Source organism: Crotalus tigris, unplaced genomic scaffold (genome assembly GCF_016545835.1).
Source record: "Crotalus tigris isolate CLP2741 ecotype Arizona unplaced genomic scaffold, ASM1654583v1 scf7180000018227.753833, whole genome shotgun sequence".
Lineage (NCBI taxonomy): Eukaryota > Metazoa > Chordata > Lepidosauria > Squamata > Viperidae > Crotalus > Crotalus tigris.
In genome coordinates, this window is record NW_024096893.1 from 18,839 (window position 1) to 45,765 (window position 26,927).

Below are 26,927 nucleotides of genomic sequence, written 5' to 3' on the forward strand. Positions count from 1 at the left end.
TATTTTTATTTTATTTTTAATTCAATAGCATAGCCACTGTTTATTGTGTTTTGTACTCTGCTTCTAAAAGAGAGAATTTTGTTAGTCTCATATACATTTAATTAACAGTAAGTTCTAGCTGAACTTAAGTGAACTGAAAAAAACATTACATTGATATGTGTAAGTTAAAGTACTAGCAACATTTCATTCTTATTCTGATTGGCTTCTATTCTTTATACTCTCATTTGATGATGGACTTTGAATTCTATAGATACTCAAAGATAACACCTTTGTAATACCTCTTTTTTATTTCTTCTTTTAGCTCAATGAATCAGCTAAGCAGCTTATTGAGATGGACAAGACCAATGTAGCTGCTGCATCTGGCAGTGATGTCCCTTTGCCAGTTGACACTAACCTGGCAGTAAGCACAGTCCAGTGCTGTACACTGAACAGTGCTGGAGCAGTCAGTGCCATTCAACGACATATTGATGGCAAGAAGAATGCCAAGAAGCGCCACTCCTTCACTGCTCTCAGTATGACTCACAAGTCGTCCCAGGCCTTGAATAATAGGCATTCCATGGAGATTAGTGCTCCTGTCCTGATAAGTTCAAGTGACCCCCGTGCTGCAGCCAGAATTGGAGATGTGGCTCATCTCTCCACCAGTGCACCAGTCCAGGTAAACTCTTAATGAACCACAATATTCAGTCAACAATGGGAGAGACCAGATAGAACTGACTTCTTTATGTGCTTTGGCTATTAAATTACAGTAGAGGAATTGGGTGGCAGAAGTCCCCGTAGTACCATCCTAATAAAATCTTGTGTCTGGACAAGATTTTAATTACATTCTTAGTTCTTCTTCTTCTTCTTCTTCTTCTTCTTCTTCTTCTTCTTCTTCTTCTTCTTCTTCTTCTTCTTCTTCTTCTTCTTCTTCTTCTTCTTCTTCTTCTTCTTCTTCTTCTTCTTCTTCTTCTTCTTCTTCTTTCTCCTCCTCCTCCTCCTTCTCCTCCTCCTTTTCCTCTTCTCATTCTTCTCATTCTCATTCTGTCATTTTTTTTAAAAAAAGAAGTGAAAATATAAATTCGTTAGGAACAGAAGACAGAGGACTGACCTTGGGCTAGTTACTTCTTCTGAAGCCCAATTAGTTTCAGTCTTTGCAATAAGCCAGTTGTTTAACAAAGTTTCGTGGTAAAGAACAAGGCAAGTGCAGTTCTAAGAAAAAAACTTTTTAAATAAATATTTTCAGACCTTTTCATATATATTATATATGTGCAGATTTGGAAGCAAAAAGATGATTTGGAGCCTGAGGGGCCATAAACAGCATATTTCTAGAACTCCTTAAATCAAATATAAGATTTCCCAGGATTGTGCAGCAGCTGCAGAGGATAATCATGGAATTAGGGGAAAAGATGCAGCATTTGTAGGCATTATAGTTCAAAACATCTGGAACACATAGATGCCTACAGTACTTCGGATTTGTATGAAAACAAAATTAAGACATTAATCAAATAATAATAATCTTATTATAATGGTAGTTACTGCTACTGCTATTGGTACTAGTACTTTTTAAAACTGATATAAATGACATAAAACTTCTCTCTCTCTCTCTCTCTCTCTCTCTCTCTCTCTCTCTCTCTCTCTCTCTCTCTGTCTCTCTCTCCCTCTCTCCCTTATTGACCTACTCCCTCTTATTGGTGGCCACACCCACTTGGGGGTCACCACAACATGGGGAACTGTATTATGGGGTCACGGCATTAGAAAGGTTGAGAACCACTGCCTTAGGTAATAAGGTGTATTAGTGAATCAGGCTTGTGTTTTTGTCACTGCACCAGGATTTGGAAGAAATTTATAGATTTTGGTTTGTTGCAATCCAGGGAACTGTGATATTAAGGGATGGTTACAGTGAGATTTTTTTAAATACAATTGTTTACCCAGACATTCTACTTACCAAACAGTAAAATATTAAGTCTCGACACACTGATTACATAGTGGGAATAGGATTTATAGCTATTTTTAAAAAGCCACAGCCTTACAAAATGGCTGCTCCTGGTTCTTTATAAAACAATATTAATCTTTCTCCATATGGTTGTATCTTGGAATATATATGATTGCATAAAGAAAATATGCACCCTTTATTTTTTGTAAACTTGATTTTGTTCCCTTAGGAAGATTTCATTTTATTACCCCACTTCTTAGAGCAGCTTTCCGTACCACAATTTGCATTTTAAACCTAGGGGAGCCATAAAAGCATTTTGCAAAACAACACATAAAAGCTGCTATTGTCTGTGCATCGTTGTATGTATGGGATGGCAATTTAAAGCCAATTTTGGTTCATGCAAACCTTTTTGCTTGGCTAAAAGGACTCTCTGTATCACAGTCTCAACCCCTCTTATATGAAAGGAGCAATATAGCCAGTCCATTTTGGACAGCACATGCAATTATTACTGAATTGTAAAGCTTGTAGTCTTGCATATATTGTTGGAAAACAGAAGTGTGTAAATAATGGCCATGGAAAAAACACTAGGCAGAGTCGATTTTTTAAAAGATTTTTTTTATTCTGATGTATAGATTAGTAAAAACAGTAACTTTCACTGCATGCTTCTAAATTTTCATTAAAGTTTTAAAAAGCTTTCTTACTTAATGCATATTGTCTATATAACACTAGCTAGGAGGTAAATGCCCAATAACCTTTTTTACCTATGTTACAAATATCATGGGCCTATCTATGCCTCTTTGCCCAGAAATAAGTCCTACATAATTCATTGGGACTTAACACAGGCAAGTATTTGTACTATTACTTTAATACAAGGGACTTAACACAGGCATATGTATGTACTATTACTTTAGTACTTTTTAAAGCTGAAATGAATGACATAAAACCTTTCATATATATATGTATATATATTTAAACTGGGTATAACCAAAGATGAAGAATTCTGGGAATTATCATATATATATCTGGGAATTATCATATATATATATATATATATATATATATATATATATATATATATATATATATATATATATATGTTTTCTGAGGTTTTCGCGGGTGTTTGTATGTAGGTCTTTGGTTGTTCAGGTTTTCTCCCGCGTAAAATTGGAAGTGTCTTGGCGACGTTTCGACGAAGTCCCATTCGTCATCTTCAGGCTGGTGTTTTTCAGCTTCGTGCTTCGAGCAGCAATGTGTGGTCTTAGCTGTTTCTTCCTTTTAACTGCCAGTGGGGGTATGAACTGATTGGGTGGGAGCTTGGCTGTGTTCTGATTGGGTGGAGGTGTGTTCTGATTGGTTAGGGGCGTGGCTGTGCTCTGATTGGCTGGGGGGGTGGCTGTGCTCTGATTGGCTGGGGGGTTGGCTGTGCTCTGATTGGCTGGGGGAGTGTTCTGTTTGGTTGTGCTCAGGTTAGTCTGAGTTGCAGAGGGGTTTAAGATTTTGGGCTGCCTTGCTATTTTTTGGCTTCGCGTTTGTGGTCGTGCCTCATTTTCATGGAGGGTGTCAGTTTGCTTCATGTATGGATTGGAGGGCTTTAAAGTGGCTAATGATGCAGCTCTGGTCTGGCTTCTGGTTTGTGGTCGTGCCTCATCATCAGTGTGGCTTTGGGTTTGCTTTTTGCGTGGATGTGTGGTGGTGACATCCTGTGTGGTTTTTGTGAGTGTGGGTCTGGTATCATTATCAAATCTAATCCCCACATGTTTCCAACTGAAATTCCACTCCAACTCTGCAGCCACCAAACGGATCCTGAAAAGAACAGAATTGGCCCTAATCAGAAATGAACTTCACACAAAAAGATTCCGCCTAGACCGAATTAACAAAGATCTCCTCACACTCCACCTCAAACTCAGCAACAAGATCCACCCCGCACTTTGGGACAAATCCAAACAACTCGCCATCTGGAGAGCCGAAACACAGACCACCCTCAAGACAGATACACACACCAACAAACTCCGAAGACTACAAGAATGCCAGAAACAAACCCCTCCTCCCTCACAGCCACACATGAAACAAACAGTGCATAACATCTCAGATAGGATCCTCACCAAAGCCGAAACCAATGTCCTTTCCAAAGGATTCAACTTTGCAGTCACTCCCAAACACATCCCCACTGAAACCATTATATGTGGAGTTGAAACCAGCCTGACCAAAATCAACCCCGACGACGCTAACAGAATCAGACTCGAAATCACCAACATCCTCTGTACCAGCAAGCCACCCAAAAGCAACTTACCCAAAGAGGAACAGACAGCACTACGTAACCTGAAAGAAGACACCAGCATAATAATCCTACCAGCAGACAAGGGCAACGCCACGGTGGTTATGAACACATCTGACTACCAAACCAAATTAACCAACCTACTCCAAGACTCCACATACAAACCCCTAAATACAGATCCCACCACCTACCTGGAAAAAACCACCAGATCCAAAATAAAAGCCTCCCCCATTAGCGAAGAGATCCAGCAAAGAATCATTCCCAGAGAGAAATCATCCAGATGCCCCAAACTCTATGGTCTCCCCAAGATACACAAAGAAGGAACCCCACTCAGACCTATAGTCAGCTCCATAGGCTCACCTCTACAAAACCTAGCCAAATTTCTCGCCAAACAACTACAGCCCTATGCAGAATCCATCACCTCACACGTAAAAAACTCATTCCAGTTTATAGAGATCATAAAGAAACAAAACTTACAGCCCAGCGACCTACTCGTGAGCTTCGATGTCATATCCCTCTTCACCCAAGTGCCTATCAAAGAAGCCTTGACAGCTATCCAAAACAAATATAACCCCCCCAAACACATCTTAGATCTGACCAACCACTGCCTATCCAACACATACTTCATCTATAATGGACAAAAATACAAACAAACAGAAGGAGCACCCATGGGATCACCCCTCTCACCTGTCATTGCCAACCTCTACATGGAACACTTTGAAACCCAAGCTCTAGAAAAATCGGATCACAAACCCAAACTCTGGCTCAGATACGTAGACGACACCTTCATAATCTGGCCACATGGGAAAGAAAAACTGGACAACTTCCTCACACACCTCAACAGCCTACACCCCAAAATACAGTTCACCATGGAAACAGAAGCTAACAACCAACTTCCCTTCCTGGATGTCTTAGTCTACAAGAAATCCAATGGCTCCCTAGGACACACCATCTACCAGAAGAAAACACACACAAACCGCTATCTGCACGCTCTCTCACACCACCACCCAGCACAGATCAACTCTGTAGCCAAGACACTCATCTCCAGAACAAAACGCTTAGCTGACGAACAACACCTAAAAACCGAACTACACACTCTCACCAATGTATTAACATCCAATGGATTCCAAAGAAATAAGATTACAAACCTAATCCAAAAAGAAACCCCCACTAAAATCCAAGACGAAGAACAAGAAAACGGCAAAGCCCTCCTCCCATACATAAAAGGCACCACAGACAGAATCAGTAAGATCCTCCATAAACACAACATCAAAACAGCATTCTGCACAAACAGAAAAATATCCACCATCCTTAGAAACCCCAAAGATAAAATTGAATTAGAAAATCAAGGAGTATACGAAATCCCATGCACCACTTGTCCCACCACATACATCGGACAAACCAACAGAAGAATAAGTGCACGCATTGAAGAACATAAGAACTCAGTCAAAAAAGAGGAACCAACATCTTCCCTGGTCCAACACCTTAAAGCCACAGGACATGAAATTGACTTTAAAAATACCAGAACCATTGCCAAAAGTGAACATTTTAATAACAGAATAATCAGAGAAGCCATCGAGATAGAAAAACGCCCACACAGCATGAACAAGCGAGATGATACCTCCCGCCTACCAGCCATTTGGAAACCCGCCCTTATTGACAAACGACTCCCTAACACAAAAAATGATACCAGACCCACACTCACAAAAACCACACAGGATGTCACCACCACACATCCACGCAAAAAGCAAACCCAAAGCCACACCGATGATGAGGCACGACCACAAACCAGAAGCCAGACCAGAGCTGCATCATTAGCCACTTTAAAGCCCTCCAATCCATACATGAAGCAAACTGACACCCTCCATGAAAATGAGGCACGACCACAAACGCAAGCCAAAAAATAGCAAGGCAGCCCAAAATCTTAAACCCCTCTGCAACTCAGACTAACCTGAGCACAACCAAACAGAACACTCCCCCAGCCAATCAGAGCACAGCCAACCCCCCAGCCAATCAGAGCACAGCCACCCCCCCAGCCAATCAGAGCACAGCCACGCCCCTAACCAATCAGAACACACCTCCGCCCAATCAGAACACAACCAAGCTCCCACCCAATCAGTTCATACCCCCACTGGCAGTTAAAAGGAAGAAACAGCTAAGACCACACATTGCTGCTCGAAGCACGAAGCTGAAAACACCAGCCTGAAGATGACGAATGGGACTTCGTCGAAACGTCGCCAAGACACTTCCAATTTTACGCGGGAGAAAAACCAGGTCTGATTGGCTGGGGGAGTGTTCTGTTTGGTTGTGCTCAGGTTAGTCTGAGTTGCAGAGGGGTTTAAGATTTTGGGCTGCCTTGCTATTTTCTGGCTTCGCGTTCGTGGTCGTGCCTCCTCTTCATGGAGGGTGTCAGTTTGCTTCATGTATGGATTGGAGGGGTTTAAAGTGGCTATTGATGCAGCTGTGGTATGGCTTCTGGTTTGTGGTCGTGCCTCGTCATCGGTGTGGCTTTGGGTTTGCTTTTTGCGTGGATGTGTGGTGGTGACATCCTGTGTGGTTTTTGTGAGTGTGGGTCTGGTATCATTTTTTGTGTTAGGGAGTCGTTTGTCAATAAGGGCGGGTTTCCAAATGGCTGGTAGGCGGGAGGTATCATCTCGCTTGTTCATGCTGTGTGGGCGTTTTTCTATCTCGATGGCTTCTCTGATTATTCTGTTATTGAAATGTTCACTTTTGGCAATGGTTCTGGTATTTTTAAAGTCAATTTCATGTCCTGTGGCTTTAAGGTGTTGGACCAGGGAAGATGTTGGTTCCTCTTTTTTGACTGAGTTCTTATGTTCTTCAATGCGTGCACTTATTCTTCTGTTGGTTTGTCCGATGTATGTGGTGGGACAAGTGGTGCATGGGATTTCGTATACTCTTTGATTTTCTAATTCAATTTTATCTTTGGGGTTTCTAAGGATGGTGGATATTTTTCTGTTTGTGCAGAATGCTGTTTTGATGTTGTGTTTATGGAGGATCTTACTGATTCTGTCTGTGGTGCCTTTTATGTATGGGAGGAGGGCTTTGCCGTTTTCTTGTTCTTTGTCTTGGATTTTAGTGGGGGTTTCTTTTTGGATTAGGTTTGTAATCTTATTTCTATGGAATCCATTGGATGTTAGTACATTGGTGAGAGTGTGTAGTTCGGTTTTTAGGTGTTGTTCGTCAGCTAAGCGTTTTGTTCTGGAGATGAGTGTCTTGGCTACAGAGTTGATCTGTGCTGGGTGGTGGTGTGAGAGAGCATGCAGATAGCGGTTTGTGTGTGTTTTCTTCTGGTAGATGGTGTGTCCTAGGGAGCCATTGGATTTCTTGTAGACTATATATATATAGTCAATCAATTAAAAACAAAGAGCTCTGGGATGTAAGGTAAAAGGCTTTTTTTATTAATTGCTGAGTTTCATTAACAACCTGTTAACATCATCAGAGCAAAGGCTAAATGAGAAGGGGAGAGTATGTGCATAAATTTACATAACAATTAAACAACTTTTATAAAATAAAAGCTATGAACAACTAGATAACTGCATCCCCAGCAACCTCCCACCAAAATCTTTACGTTGTTTAACTGTTATGTAAATTTATGCACATACTTCCCCCTTCTCATTTAGCCCTTTCCTCTGATGATGTTAACAGATTGTTAACGAAAGCTCAGCAATTAATAAAAAAAGCCTTTTACCTTACATCCCAGAGCTCTTTATTTTTAATTGATTGACTTTAAATGTCCATACCTGGGATTCCAATATTCAAAATTATCAAAGATTCAACCAATAAGAGGGAGTAGGACAGCTAGGGAAAAGAGGAAAAAAATGGCGGACTGTGTTGTTTGGCGACCCCCGTGAAATGGTCATGCGACCCCAAATGGGGTCCCGACCCACAGGTTGAGAACCACTGACCTAAGGACTGTTTTCCTGTGGTAATACTTTATGGTGTTTAGAATGTGAAAATTAGAACCATATGAAAGCCCATCAAGATCAGACACAACTATGCCATTTCTATATCCACATATGTATCATAATGTTACAATTTACCTTGGGTGGGAAATTCCATATTTAATGAAAAATTGTATGAAAAAAATGCTTAATTATCATTCTCAAAATGGGTGGGGTATTGTGTTACAGAACAATAATGGAAAGCAGGACTTCAGTGAATTCTAATGGGAATTTTCTAATCAAAGCTGTGATTATAAGGTCAGTTTAGTTTATATAGTCTCTGCTGTAACTTAGAAGTTGATCCTAAATTCAAGAGCTGATTACCCCCAACCTGTGCAGTTTCCTAAGCAGATCTCCTCAAGCTTCTATAGAATTAACTCTCAGACACACACATATACACACATACATACACAATGTGCAACCACAATTGAGCCCAACATTTCTATTGCTAAATGAGATAGTTGTTAAGTGAAATTTGCCCCATTTAGGACCTTTCTGGCCAAAGTGGTTAAGTGAATCACTGCAGTTGTTAAGTTAGTAACACAGTTGTTAAGTGAATATGGCTTCCCCGTTGGCTTTGTTTGTCAGAAGGTTGCAAAAGCTGATCACGTGACCCCAGGACACTGTAACAGTCATAAATATGAATCAGTTGCCAAGTGTCTGAATTTTGATCACGTGACTGTGGGGATGCTGAAATGGTCATAAGTGTGAAAAACGGGCACAAGTCACTTTTTTCAATGTCACATAACTTCAAATTGTCATTAAATGAACTATTGTAAGTCAAGGACCACCTGTATACATCCTTAGAGTCAGTCATGCTCTAATCACCTCCAGATTGCATTATTGCAATGCGCTCTACATAGGGTTGCCCTTGAAGAGTATTTGAAACCTTCAGCTGGTTATTTAACTTTTAATGCGGATTTTTTTATACCTCTATATCTGAGATATAAAAACAGAGATAGATATAAATATAAAAACAAATATGCAAACCCAAAGCAGAGAGAGAAGAATAGCCACCTCAGCAATGGAGCCATTGAAACTTGTCTTCAGTTCTTAAGCCTAATAACATAACAGGTTATGGAGACTTCTGGAATAACAAAAGGGGTGGAACTAATATAATCTCAGTGGGAAAAAAATTTTCATTAGTGGGCACCACAGCAGAGATTGCATGTCTCTTGGGACCACAAATATAGGGTTCTAGTTGATGGTACCTACTGCATGCCTTCTCAGCCATCTCTAATGAGATGGGCTAATATAAGTTGGGGAAGGAAGTACCTCAAATAGCCCAGTCCCATGCCATGAAGGGCTTTAAAAGTTAAAATCAGCATCTTGAATTGACCTGGAAGCAAAATGGCAGCCAATGCAGCTCACGGAGCACAGATTTTTATGTTTGTTGCTTTGTTTGTTTGTTGAAGGTCATCTAGAGTTGCAGCTATACAAATTGGATAGGTGGATGATAGATAGACAGACAGACAGACAGACAGACATATAAGAACAGTATAAAACAGGTAGTTTGCTGGCATTCAACAGTCTTAAGGTATTGATTTCAATGGGGATGAATCCTCCAAATGTCCTAGTTCCTTTCTTCTTTCTCTTGTCTCCCTCACCACACCCAAAGCTGAATGTGTATATGTACCACATAGTTACTTTGTGGTAAGATGGGCTGCCAATAACTTTAATAAACAAACAAACAAACAAATTTCTCAATTAACTTTCTGTCTCTTCCCCAAACTAAGTTTTTATCTCTTCATCCTATCTTGCTTTCTACAGCATGATCTTTAGGGTTAGTTAAATTATAACCCAGACAACAAGAAGTCGAAGGAGAGCTTCTCTCCATGATCTATGACTGTGACTACCATGATCCCATCCTGCTAATTTGCTTAAGAACGTTAATCATCCTTGCCTTGCACACTTTTTTCTGTAACTACTAGTTGCATTTGTATTTACTCTGATTGCAGAATTCTATACACACTAATGAACAAAATTACTGTAAGTGCGGTTTTCAAATACATGAAACAAAACTACTGTGGTTATGTATCTCTTGAGGATAATGTTCCAATTGTTGCTTGGAATGAGAGGCTTTATTAAAGCATTTTCTGAATATGCAGACTAAATAAATAAGAAATACAAAGTCCAACAGGATTTATGTTTATTAAGAGACACTGCAGGGGGCAGTTGATTACATTATTAGTTAAATATTTTGTAAAATATACTTGCATTTCTTTTTTTTTTATTGAAAATTTTTAAGTTTTACAAAACAATTCCCTTCCCCGAACCCTCCCAACCCTCCCCTACCCTCCCCCGACCTTCCCAGAGCTGAGTACAGGCTTAATTAAAAAAAATTTTTTAAAAATCTTAAGACACATATAAACCATAAACAAATCTAAATACATTAATTAAACAAATTATAAAATAGTTAACAACAATATATATATTAAAAAAAATACCAGAAGGAAGGAAAAAAGAAACAGAAAAAGAAGAAATCAAATAAGAAGAAAAATAAAAAGAAAATTAAAAAGAAATGTCTATAAAATATCTTAAATATAAAAATATACTTGCATTTCATCAAAGATTATTGGCAATTTTTAAAAAATTAATCCTGTTTCCTAATATTATTCATATCATGATGCAAAAGATGGTTTACTTTAATTAGATCCCCTTGAAATCAGTGAGATAGATTCAGAACTTACATACATAAGATTTTCTGTACATTAAAACCTAGATACGTTATAAAATGAACCCATTACAAGAAATTAATTTGCTAAATACATGTAGCACTGTTTCATTAAATAACTATGTTTAATACTTTATCATACAATGTAAGGTACAATCTCAGAAAGACTCTGCATTTGGAGTTACTGCTGAGCTAAGTATCCAAACTACAAAGATTATTCAAGTTTCAACAGTTCCCTGCTTGTCAATAATAAGCACATACATTTCTTGTGCTGTTATAAATGCGTTTGAAAACAAGTAGTATTCTTAAGCCTTTTTATCATCTGAAAAGCATGAAATTAATGGATTCTAATTTCTATAGACACAAAAAACATAAGAATAGTTTCTAGCAGCCCTAAGAAGCAAGGGATTTAGTGACAGATTTTGCTAACGTTTGTTTTTTTGTAGAAACCTGTATTGTCTTGATCACTATGTGCCCTGCTTCAACCTAATTTGCATTTAGCACATTTGATGCCCATTCATTGAATGCAGCCATAAAATTTAAATATGGCCTTCTAAATTGTGTCTGTGTGTCACATAGAGTGTTCTTATAGGCTAGTTAAATTGATTTGTATTGAGACTATAATACAGCTGCAGGCCAGTGATAAAACTGAGTCTGCATGAGGTTCATAGAAAAGGTATGTGAAAGTAAACTGGTCTGAACAGCAGACAAGGTCCCACTTGGCTCACCAATCTTGCCTAGGCCTCAGATGTCTCATCTTTTCTCCATTTGAATCCCTTATGAATTATTCTTCTTTGCTGTTTGGAAAGGTCACAGGTCAGCCAGCTCCAAATCCCTAGGTTTTTCTGGCCAAAGATGAATCTCATAAATAATGAAGCATGGCTGCCTCTTCTCACTATATAACCTGAGCTGGGAGATAAGAATACTAGAGCAATGCTTGTATTGTATTCTGATCTTGAGCAGAGAATACATTTGTTCACAATTAGAACCAATACTTACTTCCCAATTGTATGGTATATATTTTGAAGATGAAAGCCATCTTCATGCAGAATGATAAGTTACAATAGCAACACTAAAAAACAGAATCTGTTTTAATGATTTTCCAATATAAAAGAAGTGGGCGTATGTATCAAACTCTGGTCAATAGAAAACAAGAAACATGCTCCAAATTTGTAGGCTGTAGAAGATCATTGGCAGAGTAAAGATAAGAAGCATACGGATTATTATATTTAAAAGAAAGAGAAGACAAAGACAAAGTTTTAGTTTTATGTCTGTCCGTTGAAGACTAGGAGAAATCAATCCAAATCCCCTTTGGTCTTTGACTCGGACAGAGTCAAATAATTCTCTTTTCTGAAGAAATATTGTTTTGTGAATAATGGTAGTAATACTCATAACATATCATCAGAGTTCAAACTAGTTTTTGTATCAAATTCACCTGGCTCCCTTCCAACCCCAGAATGTTGGTTTCAGTTGATTTAGCTCTACTGAGACAAAGCACCAAGGTCATATAATCACATACATTGAAGTTGAAATTTACATATATCCATAGTATAATCATGGCTCTATGTTTAATTTTAAAAACCTAACATGTACTATTCTACATAAGTTATATAAACTGCACATTTTTATGTTTATTTTTGAAAAGTTACAAAAATATTTTTTTTAAAAAAAAGTCACTCAGAAAAAGGATAGATGTAAAGATCTCTCATATACTCCTATGGCAGAAGACATGTTTAGCATGTAGAGGGGAAAATGCATTTTCCATTACTGCACTTTTAAGAATTAGTGCTGGGCAGCTGTGTCTATATTTATGATCACCCAAGGTCACCAATATGCTCTGTGAATACACCCCTTGAGGTTATAGTGTCAAATAGAAATGTTTTGAATCAGTCTAAAGTGATCACTACTGCCTGCAATAACATTATTCTTGAAACATTTAAAAAAGAAGTTTGGAAATTAACAAATATGTTCATCCTGGTCATTCATACCAATTTCCTAAGGCAAAATAAATTTAACTATTGTTATTCTTCATGCTTCAGGGTGCATTCCTGGGAATGCCTACAAGAACATAAGAAACCTTTAACTGAAGATGCTTTCACAAAGACACCTATTAATCATTTTGCCTTTCAAAACTTCAGAATTTTTTTGTGGGTGACAGGATAGAATTGATGGCAAACACTGGAGGTTATTTGAGCCATTCATAACATTCTATGTTTGATGCAGTTGATTTCACATTAAAAATCTTGTATCTAGAATCATCTTGACACCTTCAAATGGTAACTTCCTGCATTCCTAAATTGAAACTCTTAGTCATAATCAGGAATATGAAGAAGAGTGGTAAAGGTGACCCGCTCATGTAATAGTTATGAGATAGGCTATAAGGAGCTACCCAATTTAGTTCTCTACTAGTCTGTGCAATTGAGTGAACCAAGAAGAGTAATGTCTGTATTTGGATAATGTCTAATGTCTTTGTTTCGTTTAAATGGCTTTTTAAATAAAATGAACATACTGTTTTTCTGCAATGATCATAGTATAGAAATTTTACACCAATATTGCAAAAATAATAAAAATCTGCACAAATTTATTCTTCATTTTCTTTTACTTTAGAAGAAGCCATGTTGAATTAAATAATAAATATTTGTGAAATCATATTGTATCTTTCTTGCTCATCTGATATGAAAGTCAATGTAAATTCTTTATCTTGGCAAGGACAAGCTGCTGATCATGCAAGTGACAAGCAAAAAGTTCAATCATACAAGTTCTGCAGTTTGGGTCCTCCCCGGTATGGTGATTCATTAAACAGATGCTCTTCGTTACTACTGAATGATCTTAATATTCCCAACCAGCTACACAGAAACAACTAAGCCGTAGTTTATTTTCTAGCTGCTCAAACTGCCTGGTGTAGGCAAGAGTTAGAAATACCACAGATGTTTCTGTAATTTATGGATTAGATAAATCTATACCAGGAATTGATGTTTATCACCTCCTTCAATAGGGAAGTAGCTTGTGTGTGCCCATCTGCAGCTGTAATTATATTTTATCAGTGTGTGGAGGGGTGTTTATTAATATATTGCACCACTAACAGAAAAGCTGTTCTGGAGTCATTGGATGCCCTAACTCCCACTTTGTTAATTAACATTTGATGAGAATGCTTTATCTTGGGTGCAGCTTTTTCTTGCCAATAGTTGATCCAGTGCAAATATAATTTCAGTGCTTTGACATTATTCCTAAGAACATTAAAGCTTGGAGTAACTGCATGACCCATTGGTTAATCAATGAATTTGACAGAAATGAGTAGCATGAGTCTTGAAGACTATTAGTCAATTTTCTAGCTGAGCTATTGCCAAAGGATCACATATTATTAAACTATATATGTGGATTCTAAGTTTATTACTCTCATTTTAAAGATAAAATATAAATATGTAATGAAGACGTGAAAGACATTATTTCCATTAATAAATATAGTATTACTGCAATACACAATATTCAGTATTCAGAGAAACACTTTACAATTTGTTCCAAATTTAGATAACACAATATTTATCCATTAGGAATAAAACAGCATATTCACATTTGAACTTGTAATGTTGGTCTGTACAGTATTTTGATATAGTTACAAGACTCCCATTTATCTTAAAAATGCAACCAGAAGCTAAAAAGTATCTAATAAACCTGTTTAGCAGTTACTATGGAACTGTAAAAACAAAATTCAGGCATGAAATAGAAATTGTTATGGCTTTGTGTGTATGTGTGTGTGTGCATGTGAGTATGCACGCACATGTGTGCACATGCACAGAAGATCAATTTGCACTGTCAGATCTTATTTGAGTATCTATCTTTAGACACTGGAAAAGCCCACACAGGGAGCAGCATAATGGAGAAAAGACCTCCTATCAATGTTAACTTTTATTACTTCTGCATCCGAAGAGAATAACAGATAGCAAAAGATATACCACACACTTGGGGTATTATTAAAACCTCATTGGCTTTTTTTTTTAATGCCTTCAAGTCAATGTTGACTCCTACTGACTACCTAGACTAGTTAGTAGAATTTTCAGAAATTGTTTGCTCTTGCTTTCCTCCTAGAGCTGAGGGTGACTGGCCCAAAATTACCCAGCTGACTTTGGGCCAGAAGCAGAACTAAGACTCCCAATTTTCCAGCTTCTATCCTGGTGCCTTTAACACAACTTCAAACTGGTTCTCCCTTTGCTTTTTTGGGGGGGAGGGGAGTGTTGCATTTCCTGTGCTGATCTTTGTCTTTAATGCCAGAAATGGAAAAGTGAGTTAAAAAAAAAAAGTCCTTATTGTATTGTATGTGCCAGAAAATTCCATTCCACCAAATGTTGCCTTTGAATTCATGATTTTAAAGTTGTCTTGTCAATTTATTTTCCTCCCATTGCCTTCAGTAACTGGGATTAAATGTAATCTTTCCAATTAATTCCCTGTACAGATAAAAATGCTTTGTTTTTTATCCGCCTACCTAACCTATCTTCAATATCAAGTCCATAGGAAAATGTCACAGTTATTGGTCGAATATTGAGTACCCACTATATCTGAAGGGGCTCTTTCCTTGTTCCTTATATCCTGTAGTAGAATTGAGGTAAATATGTGATCTTTATGAATAAAAATATGGCCATGAAGAAAGCGCCAAGAGAAAATATTTGAGCAATAGGAATTAAGTAGAAGCAACTGATGACATTGGAAAAGGAAAGGAAGGGAGGGAAAGAAAAATATTAATTAGCGTGTATTGTAGCAACTGCAAGTAGCAGGAAAATAATAAAAGGCAATAGATTTCCTTCCTCTTGCCTTTCTCCTCTGCCCCAATTCCTTCTGGGTCCTTCCGTTTGATAATCATAATCTTACACACATTTACAGCACTGCAGTCTGAAGTAACTGATTTCCATTCAGTTTGTATTTTGATTTTCATCTGTTGCTTTCTTTTGGAGACAGATGCATAAATAAATGATCAAACCCCTTATATACCCTAAATACCCTAAATCTTTCACTCTGATTTAACAAAATAGAATAAGAATTTGTTATTTTACCTTTTCTAGATTACTTGATTTGTTTTCTTTAAATTCACGCTTTCCTAAACAAATATGTCAATATGCTAGGAAGCAAAGAATCTGTTAACAGATTACTATGTTCATAGATCAATGAAATGTAATTTTCTGAAGATTATTGGCCTTTAAATCAAAATGCCACTTTGCAAGCATCATTTAATGGACTAAACTGTTTTAATAACAGTTTCCTGAAGTAAATAAAATATAATTTTATATATTATTCTTAGCAAAGACAAAACCCTACACAACCTAAAAAAACATCTTTTTACAAGAGATTAAGTTTTAACTCTTCCATTGTGATATTTAAAAACAGACATAATTAAATAGGCAATGTTTCCACAAGTGATAATATATTTGACTATAATTATTTTCAATCACACATTCCACTATTTTATCATTGTAAAACCTAATCAGAGTAGATATAATACAGATACGGAATGTCCTCCCTTGAGTCTCAAGATTAGATGGAAAGTAAATGTAAATTAATTACAACTATATCATGTAGCACCTCCCTCTGAAAATCAAGCCAGTGGTCCTATATATCAAGATAGCTTTCTTTCTGCCATATAAAATATAATGTTCCATGTGAAAAATAATGGTATTTATCATCTATATTAAACAACTGGGCATATCTTCTGTTGGGATATCATCTGGCAATTTGGATGAGATATTATCATACATAGAGGGTATTATCATCATCTTTCTTGGTAAAGCTGTGGAAGGCATTGGCTAGGATGAAACCAGGCTAAATCTGGCAAAATAGAGTTTCTGTGTGTATAGAAATTAACATATTTGCCTATGGCCTCCATACTCATTCTGAGTAGACAATCCTTAAAGGAAATTGTCCAAAACCTAAGGATTCTCATTGACTGTTAACTACTTTAGGAACAGTAGATGGATCCTATGACCAGGAGATCCTTTGTCAGTTTCAGTTGATGTGCCATTGCAGTTCCTCTTGGAAGAAGAGGGATTAGCAATGGTGGGTCATGAGAGACAAAAAATAATAAAGAAAATCAAGAAAGAAAAAAAGGAAAAGATTTTCAATGAATATGAAGGGGTGAAATCTTCCTATAAAAACATCTTACCTCTTTTGCCTTTTGTACCTGAAACAACATTTATAAGATTATGGGAAGATTCTTTAATTCATCGAAATATATTGAATAGGAAAGATGTTGGGCAAAAAAAAAAGGCTAAAGTGAGAATTAAGAAATTAGATGATGGGAATTACCAGAGGGAGTATTTAAAAATTAAATATTTGTTTGAATATGGTTAAAAAAATAGAAAGATTTTGAATATAAATGAAGATTAGTTTAAGAGGGATGAACCCCTCAAGTAATATAGTATGCCTTCTTTCTTTTTTCTTTTGTGTTTGTTTTTTTTGACATGAGAAATATAAAAATGTTGGGATGGTTTACATAAGAGAAATGTTTTCTCTGTTTTGTCTTTTTTCCCCCTCTTATTTTTCTTTAAGATATGACAAATATAAAAATGTGATGGCTTGTATGAGAAAAAATACTTAAGTATAACTAATTTTGAGAAAATCTTAACCAGTAAGAATGTTTTGAATATTGTGGGGAAAACACATTTAAATAAGAATGTAAACAGGATTTATGATGATGCAATCCAGATGATCAATGAAAAGAAGCTTTATATTGATATGGTTATTTGCAGAAACATGAGAAAAATATTTATATTTAATTGTCATTTATTTAAATAAGAACTGTATTAATTTAAGGTTGGCAAAAGAGAATATTATTGGAAGAAGAGGAAATCAAGCAAAGCTAGTATATAGACTATAGAATTATAGTCTACATACTACAGTCTATAGACTATAGAATTATAGAAATTAATTGTTATTGATTGTTTTTTAAACACTAACCCAGACAACATGATGTTTACCAAATATTAAAATGTATGTTAAAAATTAATAAAATCGCAGCTCAGTGTATTTATAATCCCAGGTCAACAGTTTCTAAACAAATATAGTTCTCTGCAGTAGATAGCCCAGTATATTTTCTTTTCTTTGTTCCCAGCTGTTTTCTGTTTATTTAGAAGTCACTGAAGTTCAAAGGAACAAGTTATTCTCTATTTTTGTGAGTCTTGCCAATTTCAAGTTAATGCAGCTATAGTTTTATGCTCTAATTCTCCACTAGATGTCAGTAGCTATTCATTTTCCAACATTTAAAGCAGAGAATTATTTTCTTATAATTTCATCAATACTCTTTCATATGTGAAATTTTAACGGTTTTCATGGTTTTCAGATTTATCCAGACTGTAGTATTAACCTCATTTCATTATATTTCTGTTTCCCATAAAAATTTAATTTGCCACTTCCATTTATGGGAAGGTGGGTATATAATTCCCTCCCATCTCACTTTTGGAAGATTTTTTGCTTCTTCAGGATCTTTTTCAGGGAATCAAATACAAAATAAGAGAAAGAATTCCAAGCACACTGTTCACCGTTGTTCTGGTTAGTGCTTTTGGACTTCGGCTGCTGGTAGCTTGAGCTGGTCACCCAAGCTACCAGCCTTTCTCCTGTTGGGTTTTGGAAGGTTTCCCCCAGATTGAGCAGATCGACTGCCATCGTTCCGCGATCATCAGGGTGCCCCTCCTTCATTGCCTCTCTAGGGCAACTTTAGACCCATTTTAGGGTCCCCAGGAAGGGTGAAACCAGCCAAGGGGTGCAGAGCTCCACAATCCCCCAGCCGTGTCACTACGACACAAGACCAGAAGTCCATAGGGGATTATTTAGATCAGTTGCATGTAGGGACTGATTCTGGCCTGGATTTTTTTTAATCTGATCTGAACAATAGAGTAGCCAAACAGATATTTGTATGACTCAAATGAGTTATTTGTCTGCATTTTAACTGTATTCTGCCATTTAATTGGGGGAACGGAGAATCCAATATATTTTAGGACCAATATATTTCTTCTTTCCAACCTTTCTCTGTGGAGTGTTACTCTTATGCCTACTGTTCAGAAGGGCAATTCATTAGAAAATCAGGTATCCAATATCAGCACTAAAAACTGGCCCTTCTGTACTATTGCCCCTGTACCAGTCCTTGGTGCTACAGTCAGCTAACTAAATGACTGATAGAGTCTGTAAGATTAAGAGACAGTGAGTTGGAAAGAAGCATTAAATTTGTCACACTTCACAGCTTATGAAATGCATCTTAACTTGGGGATTTGTAAAATCCCACAAAATGACATAAATAGGAGGAAGATTTATGAATATATTTCATATCAGGACTCTTTATAAGTAAATAAATGAATCCATCCATTTGTTGCCAAACCTTGGAAACTTTTAAAAATACTGATCCAAATTCCATCACCTGAGAGAGAATAAAATGCACTATCTTTTGAAATGCACAGACAAGAAATAGCCAGGAAAACTTTTAACATTTCTTTTCTTGAATATACTCTTTCAAAAAGGGCAATTTTTTAAATAAATGTTTTATTGGTTTTTAACTATAACAATCTCCAGTGCCTGGTGTACAGCATGTTGCCTTGGTTTATATTTTAACAAGAAAAAAAGGAAAATAATAATTAACAATCAATTAACAATTACATAATTAGTATATTAATTAATGATATATTTCTTTGATCTTCCCTTCTCCCATTTATATTCTTTTTCTTCAAACTTAACCAAAATATAATTCTTAATATTTTCAATATAAAAATGATTAGATATAGGCTTTTTTTATATTTATACAAATAATAATAATCTCTATGTATGACATTTTTTTCAGTTTGTATTATTCCTATAACCATCATCTAATTAGTTCAGCATGCATCCTATTTTCATAATTTTTGTTTATGCTTAATTTCCCTTATATTTAATCCAATTCTTATCAGTCATAATTTCTTCATGTTAGTCATCTGTCCAAATTTTCCCATTTAAGTACATCATCCCAATATTTTATGTATGCATTATAAAAATACTATACTTTTTATCTATCTTATAGTATCTAGATATAATATCCTTTTTAATCAGTTTATATTTCACTTATATTAATAAAAGTTATATCAACCTGCTATTTTTATATTTCATATATTATGGAACATACTATATTACTTAAAACTCCTATCCCTCTTGTTATAGGGCCCCTTATGTTCAAAGTTCTCTATTCTTTTAGCTATATTCAATAATAATTATAATAATTATAATAATTATAAAGTTGGAAGAGACCTTGGAGGTCATCTAGTCCATCCCCCTGCTCAGGCAGGAAACTCTATACCATTTCAGACAAATGTTTGTTCACATAATAGTCTATCTGGTAGGGCGAGTCAAATCTCTTGTATATGTCCCTGGTCTTCTTCTTTTGCCGAGTAGTTTTCCAAGTTGATGTAATCCGCTTATCCGGCAATTCCTGTATTTTTGCAAATGTTGGGAATCCAAAAGATGAAGTAAGTAAGATGTATATTTTCTGTCTCCCAAACTTGGATGGTTCTCCTGGTAATTCTATAGTCCATTCCATTTTTCTTGTTGTATCAGAACCTTGTAGATTTTTTTCCTGTTTGTGTTAAATTGTAATTCTTTTAATTTGTTATTTCATCAATTTGATCAAATTTTTCTAATTTGTAGTCTGTTATCTGATTTATTTGTTCATTCATTGTTATTTCCTGGGTGTTTTTTAATTGTAGATTTAGATTGGAAATATGCTTATTTAAATCATCAGAGTGTTTCGAATTTCCTCGTGGTTTGAATCTATTGTCATTTGTATTTGTCCTAAAATTACATATATTTCCTCCTGGAAAGTATTTATCTTGCTTTGAAATATTACTTCTGGAAGCACTTGATTTTCCAGCATCCTGTCATTTTTTGATACGTATGTGATATCCATGTTGTCTCCCCCCTTCAATTAATTTTTCATCAATGTTTTAATTCAAAAGTCAATTTATCAGTCAGTCAAAATTACAGTTCAGTGCGTTAAGCCACTTTAAACCCTTTCTGTAAATTTTCCCCTAGAAGATTAGCCAAAAGCCAAGGTTTTTCTTTTCCATAAACAGCTCTTAGATTTAAGCAACAGTCCAGGTGGTTTTTTTTCTTTCAAACACTTTTTAATCTTACAGCTGGCTCTTTCTTTGTTCCCAGCTGTCTTCATGGTTATTTGCAATTCAAAGGAACAGCTTTTTCTTTATCTCTAGGCATTCTGCCAATTTCTGAGTCTTTATTGTTAGTATTCTATACTCTGATTCTCCACTAGATGTCAGTAGTTATTTCTTTTTTCAGTTTTTTTTTTTAATCAAAAAGTTATTTTTGTTATATATTTTTATAATTCCAACAAAAACTCTTTAAGGTATAATCTTGTCAGTTTCTTAGTTCCTAGATTTATCCAGACTGTAGTATTTTAAATCAAATTTTAGTATATCTCTTTCCTCCTTAATATTAATTCGCCACTTCCATCTATAAGGGAATGGGGATATAATCCCCTCCCTTCACTTCCAGAGGTTTTCTTACTTTGGGGATCTTTCTCAAGGATTCAATTAGTAGATAGAAGAAAGAAGATCAGTACTCTCACCAATTCCAAGCACGCTGTTCACCAATGTTCAGATTCGTGCTCTGGGACTTCGGCTGCAAGTAGCTTGGGCTAGACACTAATCTCATACTAGCCTTTCTCCTGTTGGGTTCGGAGGGCTTCCCCCGGATCAAACAAAGCGATCGCCATTGCTTCATGATCAACGGGGCACCCCTCTTTCATAGTCACCTTTTTGGGGCAACTTGAGACCCATCTAGGGTCCCCCTGGCAGGACAAAACTAGCCATGGGGAGTGGAGGTCCGCTCTCGTGCAGCCATGTACTACGGAAGTCCAGAAATGGCAAAATTTAACCTCCAATATACTCCTTTCCAAATACCCTAAAAACTAGAGAAGGCATAAATATTTTTAATAATAATAATAATAAAGTTGGAAGGGACCTTGGAGGTCATCAAGTCCAACCCCCTGCTCAGGCAGGTAACCCTATACCATTTTGGACAGATGGCTGTCCAATTTCTTCTTAAAAATTTCCAGTGTTGGAGCATTCACTGCTTCTGGAGGTAGGTTGTTCCACTGGTTAATTGTTCTAACTGTCAGGAAGTTTCTCTAAGCTTAGTTCTAGGTTGCTTCTCTCTTTAGTTAGTTTCCATCCATTGCTTCTTGTCCTGCCTTCAGACACTTTGGAAAATAGCTTGACTCCCTCTTCTTTGTGGCAGCCCCTGAGATATTGGAACACTGCTATCATGTCCCCTCTCGTGCTTCTCTTCATTAAACTACACATACCCAATTGCAGCAACCGTTCCTTATATGTTTTAGCCTCCAGTCCCCTAATCATCTTTGTTGCTCTCTGTACTCTTTCTAGAGTCTCAACGTGTTTTTTACATCGTCTAGGCTGGACAGGTGCTCACTTACCATTTTCTTGCCTTTCTTAACTTGTGTTTCTATTCTTTTTTTTATGGCACTATTTTTGATAGATCGGTCTGTTTTTTCCCTTTGTGTAAAGACAGATGCGAAAAACAAGTTAAATAGTTCTGCTTTCTCCCTGTTGCTTGTCACCTTCTTGCCACTTTCACCCACTAATGGACCAATTGTTTCCTTCATTTTTTTCTTGTTTTTTACATGTTGAAAGAAGCTTTTTTTGTTACTTTTGACTTTGGTTGAAAGCCTTAGTTCATTTTGAGCCTTAACTTTTCTCACTTCATCTTTGCAGGCTCGGGCTATTTGCTGATATTCTGACTTAGTTATGTGTTCCTCTTTCCACTTTCTATACTTGTCCTTTTTATCTTTCAGTTTATCAGAGAGTTCTTTATGCAGCCATGCTGGTTTCTTTTGAGAGCTGTTATTTTTCCTCTTTGTTGGTATTATGCTAGACTGGACTTTTATTATCTCACTTTTCAAAATTTCCCAAGCTTCTTGAGTTGTTTTCCCCTGGAGGATTCTCATCCATGGAATCCTTCCCAAACCCTCTCTAAGTTTATTGAAATTAGCTCTCTTGAAGTCCAAGACTCTGGTTTGACTGTGTTCTATTGCTTGTGCTTCCATAATGTTAAATTCCAATATTGCATGATCACTTCCTCCCAAGGTTCATATGGCTTCAACACCTTCTATCATTTCATTTTACTTTTATTTTTTAAAATAGTATGTTCAATAAGTACTAGAGCTGGCTTCTCTCTTGACAATGAAATATGAACTCAGAATAAAGAACATAATAATAAACTAAGTTACAATGACAATAGTTATTATTTTAGTGCTTTTTAGTTTACATCTGATTGCTAAAGTGATTTCTGGCTGATTATAAAGAGTAATGTACAAAATAACCATTGAAGCAATTGACAACCATCTTATTTTTTATCATACAATACAGTTCAAGAATTATTACTGCACAAGAAGTTAATAAAACAATGAAATTAAAAGAGAATAATAGCTCTTATCAAATTAAGTATAGTATAATCTGATGGATGGAGAGGCTAATCTTGTTTTAGGCTGAAAAAAATACTGATTTTCTGTTGTTTTTTTTTACAATGAAGCTTTGACCAATGGTGACTCTTCTGCAAAAAAATACATTGTTAAAATGCATAAAGCTAAAGACCCTATCTTAAAGAGAAAAGGATGCTAATAAATGAAATACATACTTACGTATGTACGTACGTACGTACGTAAGTAAATAAATGAAATACATAAATAAACACATTGAAAATCATACAATTCAATAAAAAATGAATATGAAATGGACATTTCTTTCATTTTTCTCCACTTCTGTTGCTTCTAGGATTCTACTTTAGCTGGATCCGCAACTATGGCTGGACCCAGAACCAGTGCAATTGTGGGAGATCAAGGAACGCCACCAAAGGTCCAACTACCACTCAATATGTAAGCAGAAGTTTTGCTCTGAAGAACAATGTATCATTTTTGCTTTATTATTTGGAGTTTGAAAATCTCATCATGGTTATGACTGGTTTGTCAAAATTGAAAAGTAATGAGTGAAAAGCCAGGTCACTTGTATCCATAGGTTAACACCAATTTTAATTTCCAAGTTACTTATTATAGTTCTGTGAATGATTACTTGGTAGGTATTATTCCTATCAAATAGAGAAAATCATTAATATCATAAATAAGTGGTTCTCAACCTTTTCTTCTCCATAGACCCCCTTTAAATACTGTTTGTGGCCACAAACCACCAAGATTTAACTCAAGATTTAAATCATAACATTTCTTTAAGCCTTCGCGGACCCCCATGTTCACAGGCTGAGAACCACTGTCATAAATGATATTAAACATTTATGAAACAATATTCCTATACAATGTAGTACCTAAAATTATATTCCATTAGGAAGAGTGGTTCATAAAATAAAATTCTTCCAGTTATATATTTAGGGCAGTAAATGAAGTTACATTAACATGGTATGTATAAAAAATTTAGTTTCAGTGAAAGATACTAAAAAAGAATAATTACATATTGAAATTAAGTACACAATCAAGGAGAAAAATGCCAAGCACAAACTCAGTTTTCTTTTCTTTGGATCCAACACTTTTCTTTTCAGCTGCAAAATTCCCTGAAAAAAATTTCCATTCAAAATATTCTGATTAGTTTTGATGAGTGTCCTTCACCCATTTCTTCAGCATCTTATTTGTTTGCTTATGTGCTGCTCATCATGTCTATCTTTATATAACCTTACCAGTTATAGCATTTTTTCTGCCACAATGTCCAAAGTGACAGAAAATTCTTAGTGACATATAGTAGTGAGGATAATTGCACAAGTAATGCAGGAAAACTAATGTGAGATTACTAGAACAAATAGCAGGTACAAACTGCATTATAGGGAGTTCTCATTTAACAACCACATTAGGTTTATTTAATGACCAGCAACTAGTTCATTAAGCAAAGCGGTCATAAAATGAGATTGTGACAGCTTCTGATCTTGTTTCAGCTTTCTTTGGTTTGTAGACATACAAAAGATTGGTCACTTTTCATCATTCTAAGCACAAATTCTCACTAAACGAGACAGTCACTAAACGAGCACTACCTATATATATAACACATACCATGAGTACTTAATTATGAATGTTTAATTAACTAGCTCTGTCTTTGTTTTTTTTGTAAATTGTCTGCAATATTCCACTTGACAAATTGTAGAATCGTTTAATATGTGTAAGAAAAAGGAAAATGAGCACTTTTATGCTCTTAAGCACTAAAAAACCAGACTTCACTTCAAAAGTGTATCACAAACTCGTAAGATGACATCAATCATAGCACCATGAATTTGACATTTTAAAATCAGTCACAGTTGAACCCCTATAGCCGAAAATTAAAGTTGAAATGTAATTCTACCTCACAATTATTAATGCTGAATATTGTAGATTGAAACTGTATCAGTTAACTCATGATACCCAGACAACCAGCATCACAAAAAGTCCAAAGTTCAATTCCATTTTCTAATGCTACTGGGTAGTCAAAGATAGCTGTGGGTTTTACATTTTGTTCCAAGTGGCTAGTACTGATTACATTAAAAACAGACAACGTGCTTGAGCTAATTAACATAGTTCACTGCACATAGACTGCCAAAACATAATGTGACAATAATTCCTCAAGCCTCTTGTGAAAAATAGACATTAATTATTTGATCAGGATGCTGCCTACTGGAACCATTTGATAAATCAAGGCAAAGAGTGCCTCAAGGAATTGTTAAAAGATATGAGCAGTCTAATAATTATTGCTGTTTATTTTTTGCTTGTAGTAAGAATGCTTACTGCACACAGGGACAAAATAAAAAAGCAAGGAACATTTATTTTTCAACTTACATTTTCTAGAAAGTAGAAAAATTAAGGCCTCATGTGTATTGGTTACAGTCTATAGTCAAACTGAATTATATGGTTTAGTATTTTTTTAAACTGCTATGTGGAGGACATTCTAGTTTTTACACCTCCCAGTAATTACAAAAAAAATCACATGTAATTTAGGCAAGCCAGTGTAGTTTTATATATAGTATAACTTATTAGGAGTGTGCGCACAATAGAATATGCAATATATTTGTTTTGAACTTGAAACAAACCTTCATATCCCAGAGATTCTGCCAAACCATTTTGAATTGGCTAATGTTCTGGCAGAATTTGTATTGTTTTGGGATTTTGCTGAAAGATTGGTTGTTCTGAAATAAAAATCTGGAAGAATCTTGGCAAGTGATTTTATGGGACAAAGAAGGCAGAGCTGTTACATGTCATCCCTGCTCTTCTCCGTGGCCAGAGATATCTGAGCACATAGCCCATCAGCCTGCCTGTACCCAGACTTTTAAGTGCCTTCCCTTCCCTTCCTCCCTTCGGTTGTTTTCCTCAGCTACAAGTCCCAGTCTCCCAGGACAACAATGTCCCATCAAACCACCCACCGTGGTTTTCAAGGACTATCCCTCTGATATATAGGGAAACTTAAAAACTATGGTTTTTAAAATGATTTCTGGTAATTTTAGAAATACTATTTTTATTTGTCCTTTAATTCAGCTGCCTATTTTTAAAGTGATAATTATCTTAAAAATACATTACGTAGAATTACTTGACTATTGTGCCATTTCTTCACCATGATTTGCTTTTCATTTTGATAATCAGTATCCAGCTAAACTTAGTTATGGGCATCCTATTTTTGAAATCTGTAGACAGATTTCCAATTAATACTCAATGTGTCAATGTGCTAAGTATCTTGTAGCTGTCTGGATGGAGTTTTCTCTTCTTTTTTCCTATATTATTTTGCTGGTTAATAATTTCAATAATAATTGCTCCCCACTGAGTAAATAAATTTAACAATAACAGGTTTTTTATGTTAAAACAAAATATGGTTTACTTGCTATGTGCGTTTTCATCTTTACCCTTTCACTAATTATATATTTATCATTTTTGACAGATATTTGGCATTATATGCCTACAAACCTCAGAAGACAGATGAACTAGAACTACGTAAGGGTGAAATGTATCGTGTTATCGAGAAGTGTCAGGATGGCTGGTTCAAAGGGACATCCTTGAGAAATGGCATGTGTGGTGTCTTTCCAGGCAATTATGTCACTCCTGTCTCCAGGTGA

General features: G+C 35.9%; 1 protein-coding gene across 1 annotated transcript in view; it reads left to right on the forward strand.

Moving 5' to 3' along the window:
• Positions 1-26,927, forward strand: part of LOC120310592 (E3 ubiquitin-protein ligase SH3RF3-like) — a gene marked incomplete at its 5' end in the record, with an annotated part of 104,535 nt that overhangs the window by 17,612 nt on the left and 59,996 nt on the right. Inside the window, 3 exons of the mRNA XM_039349161.1 lie at positions 302-655; positions 23,633-23,733; positions 26,753-26,923. Of these exons, the coding sequence (XP_039205095.1) occupies positions 302-655; positions 23,633-23,733; positions 26,753-26,923 (626 nt within the window). The remainder of the gene's footprint in view (positions 1-301; positions 656-23,632; positions 23,734-26,752; positions 26,924-26,927) is intronic.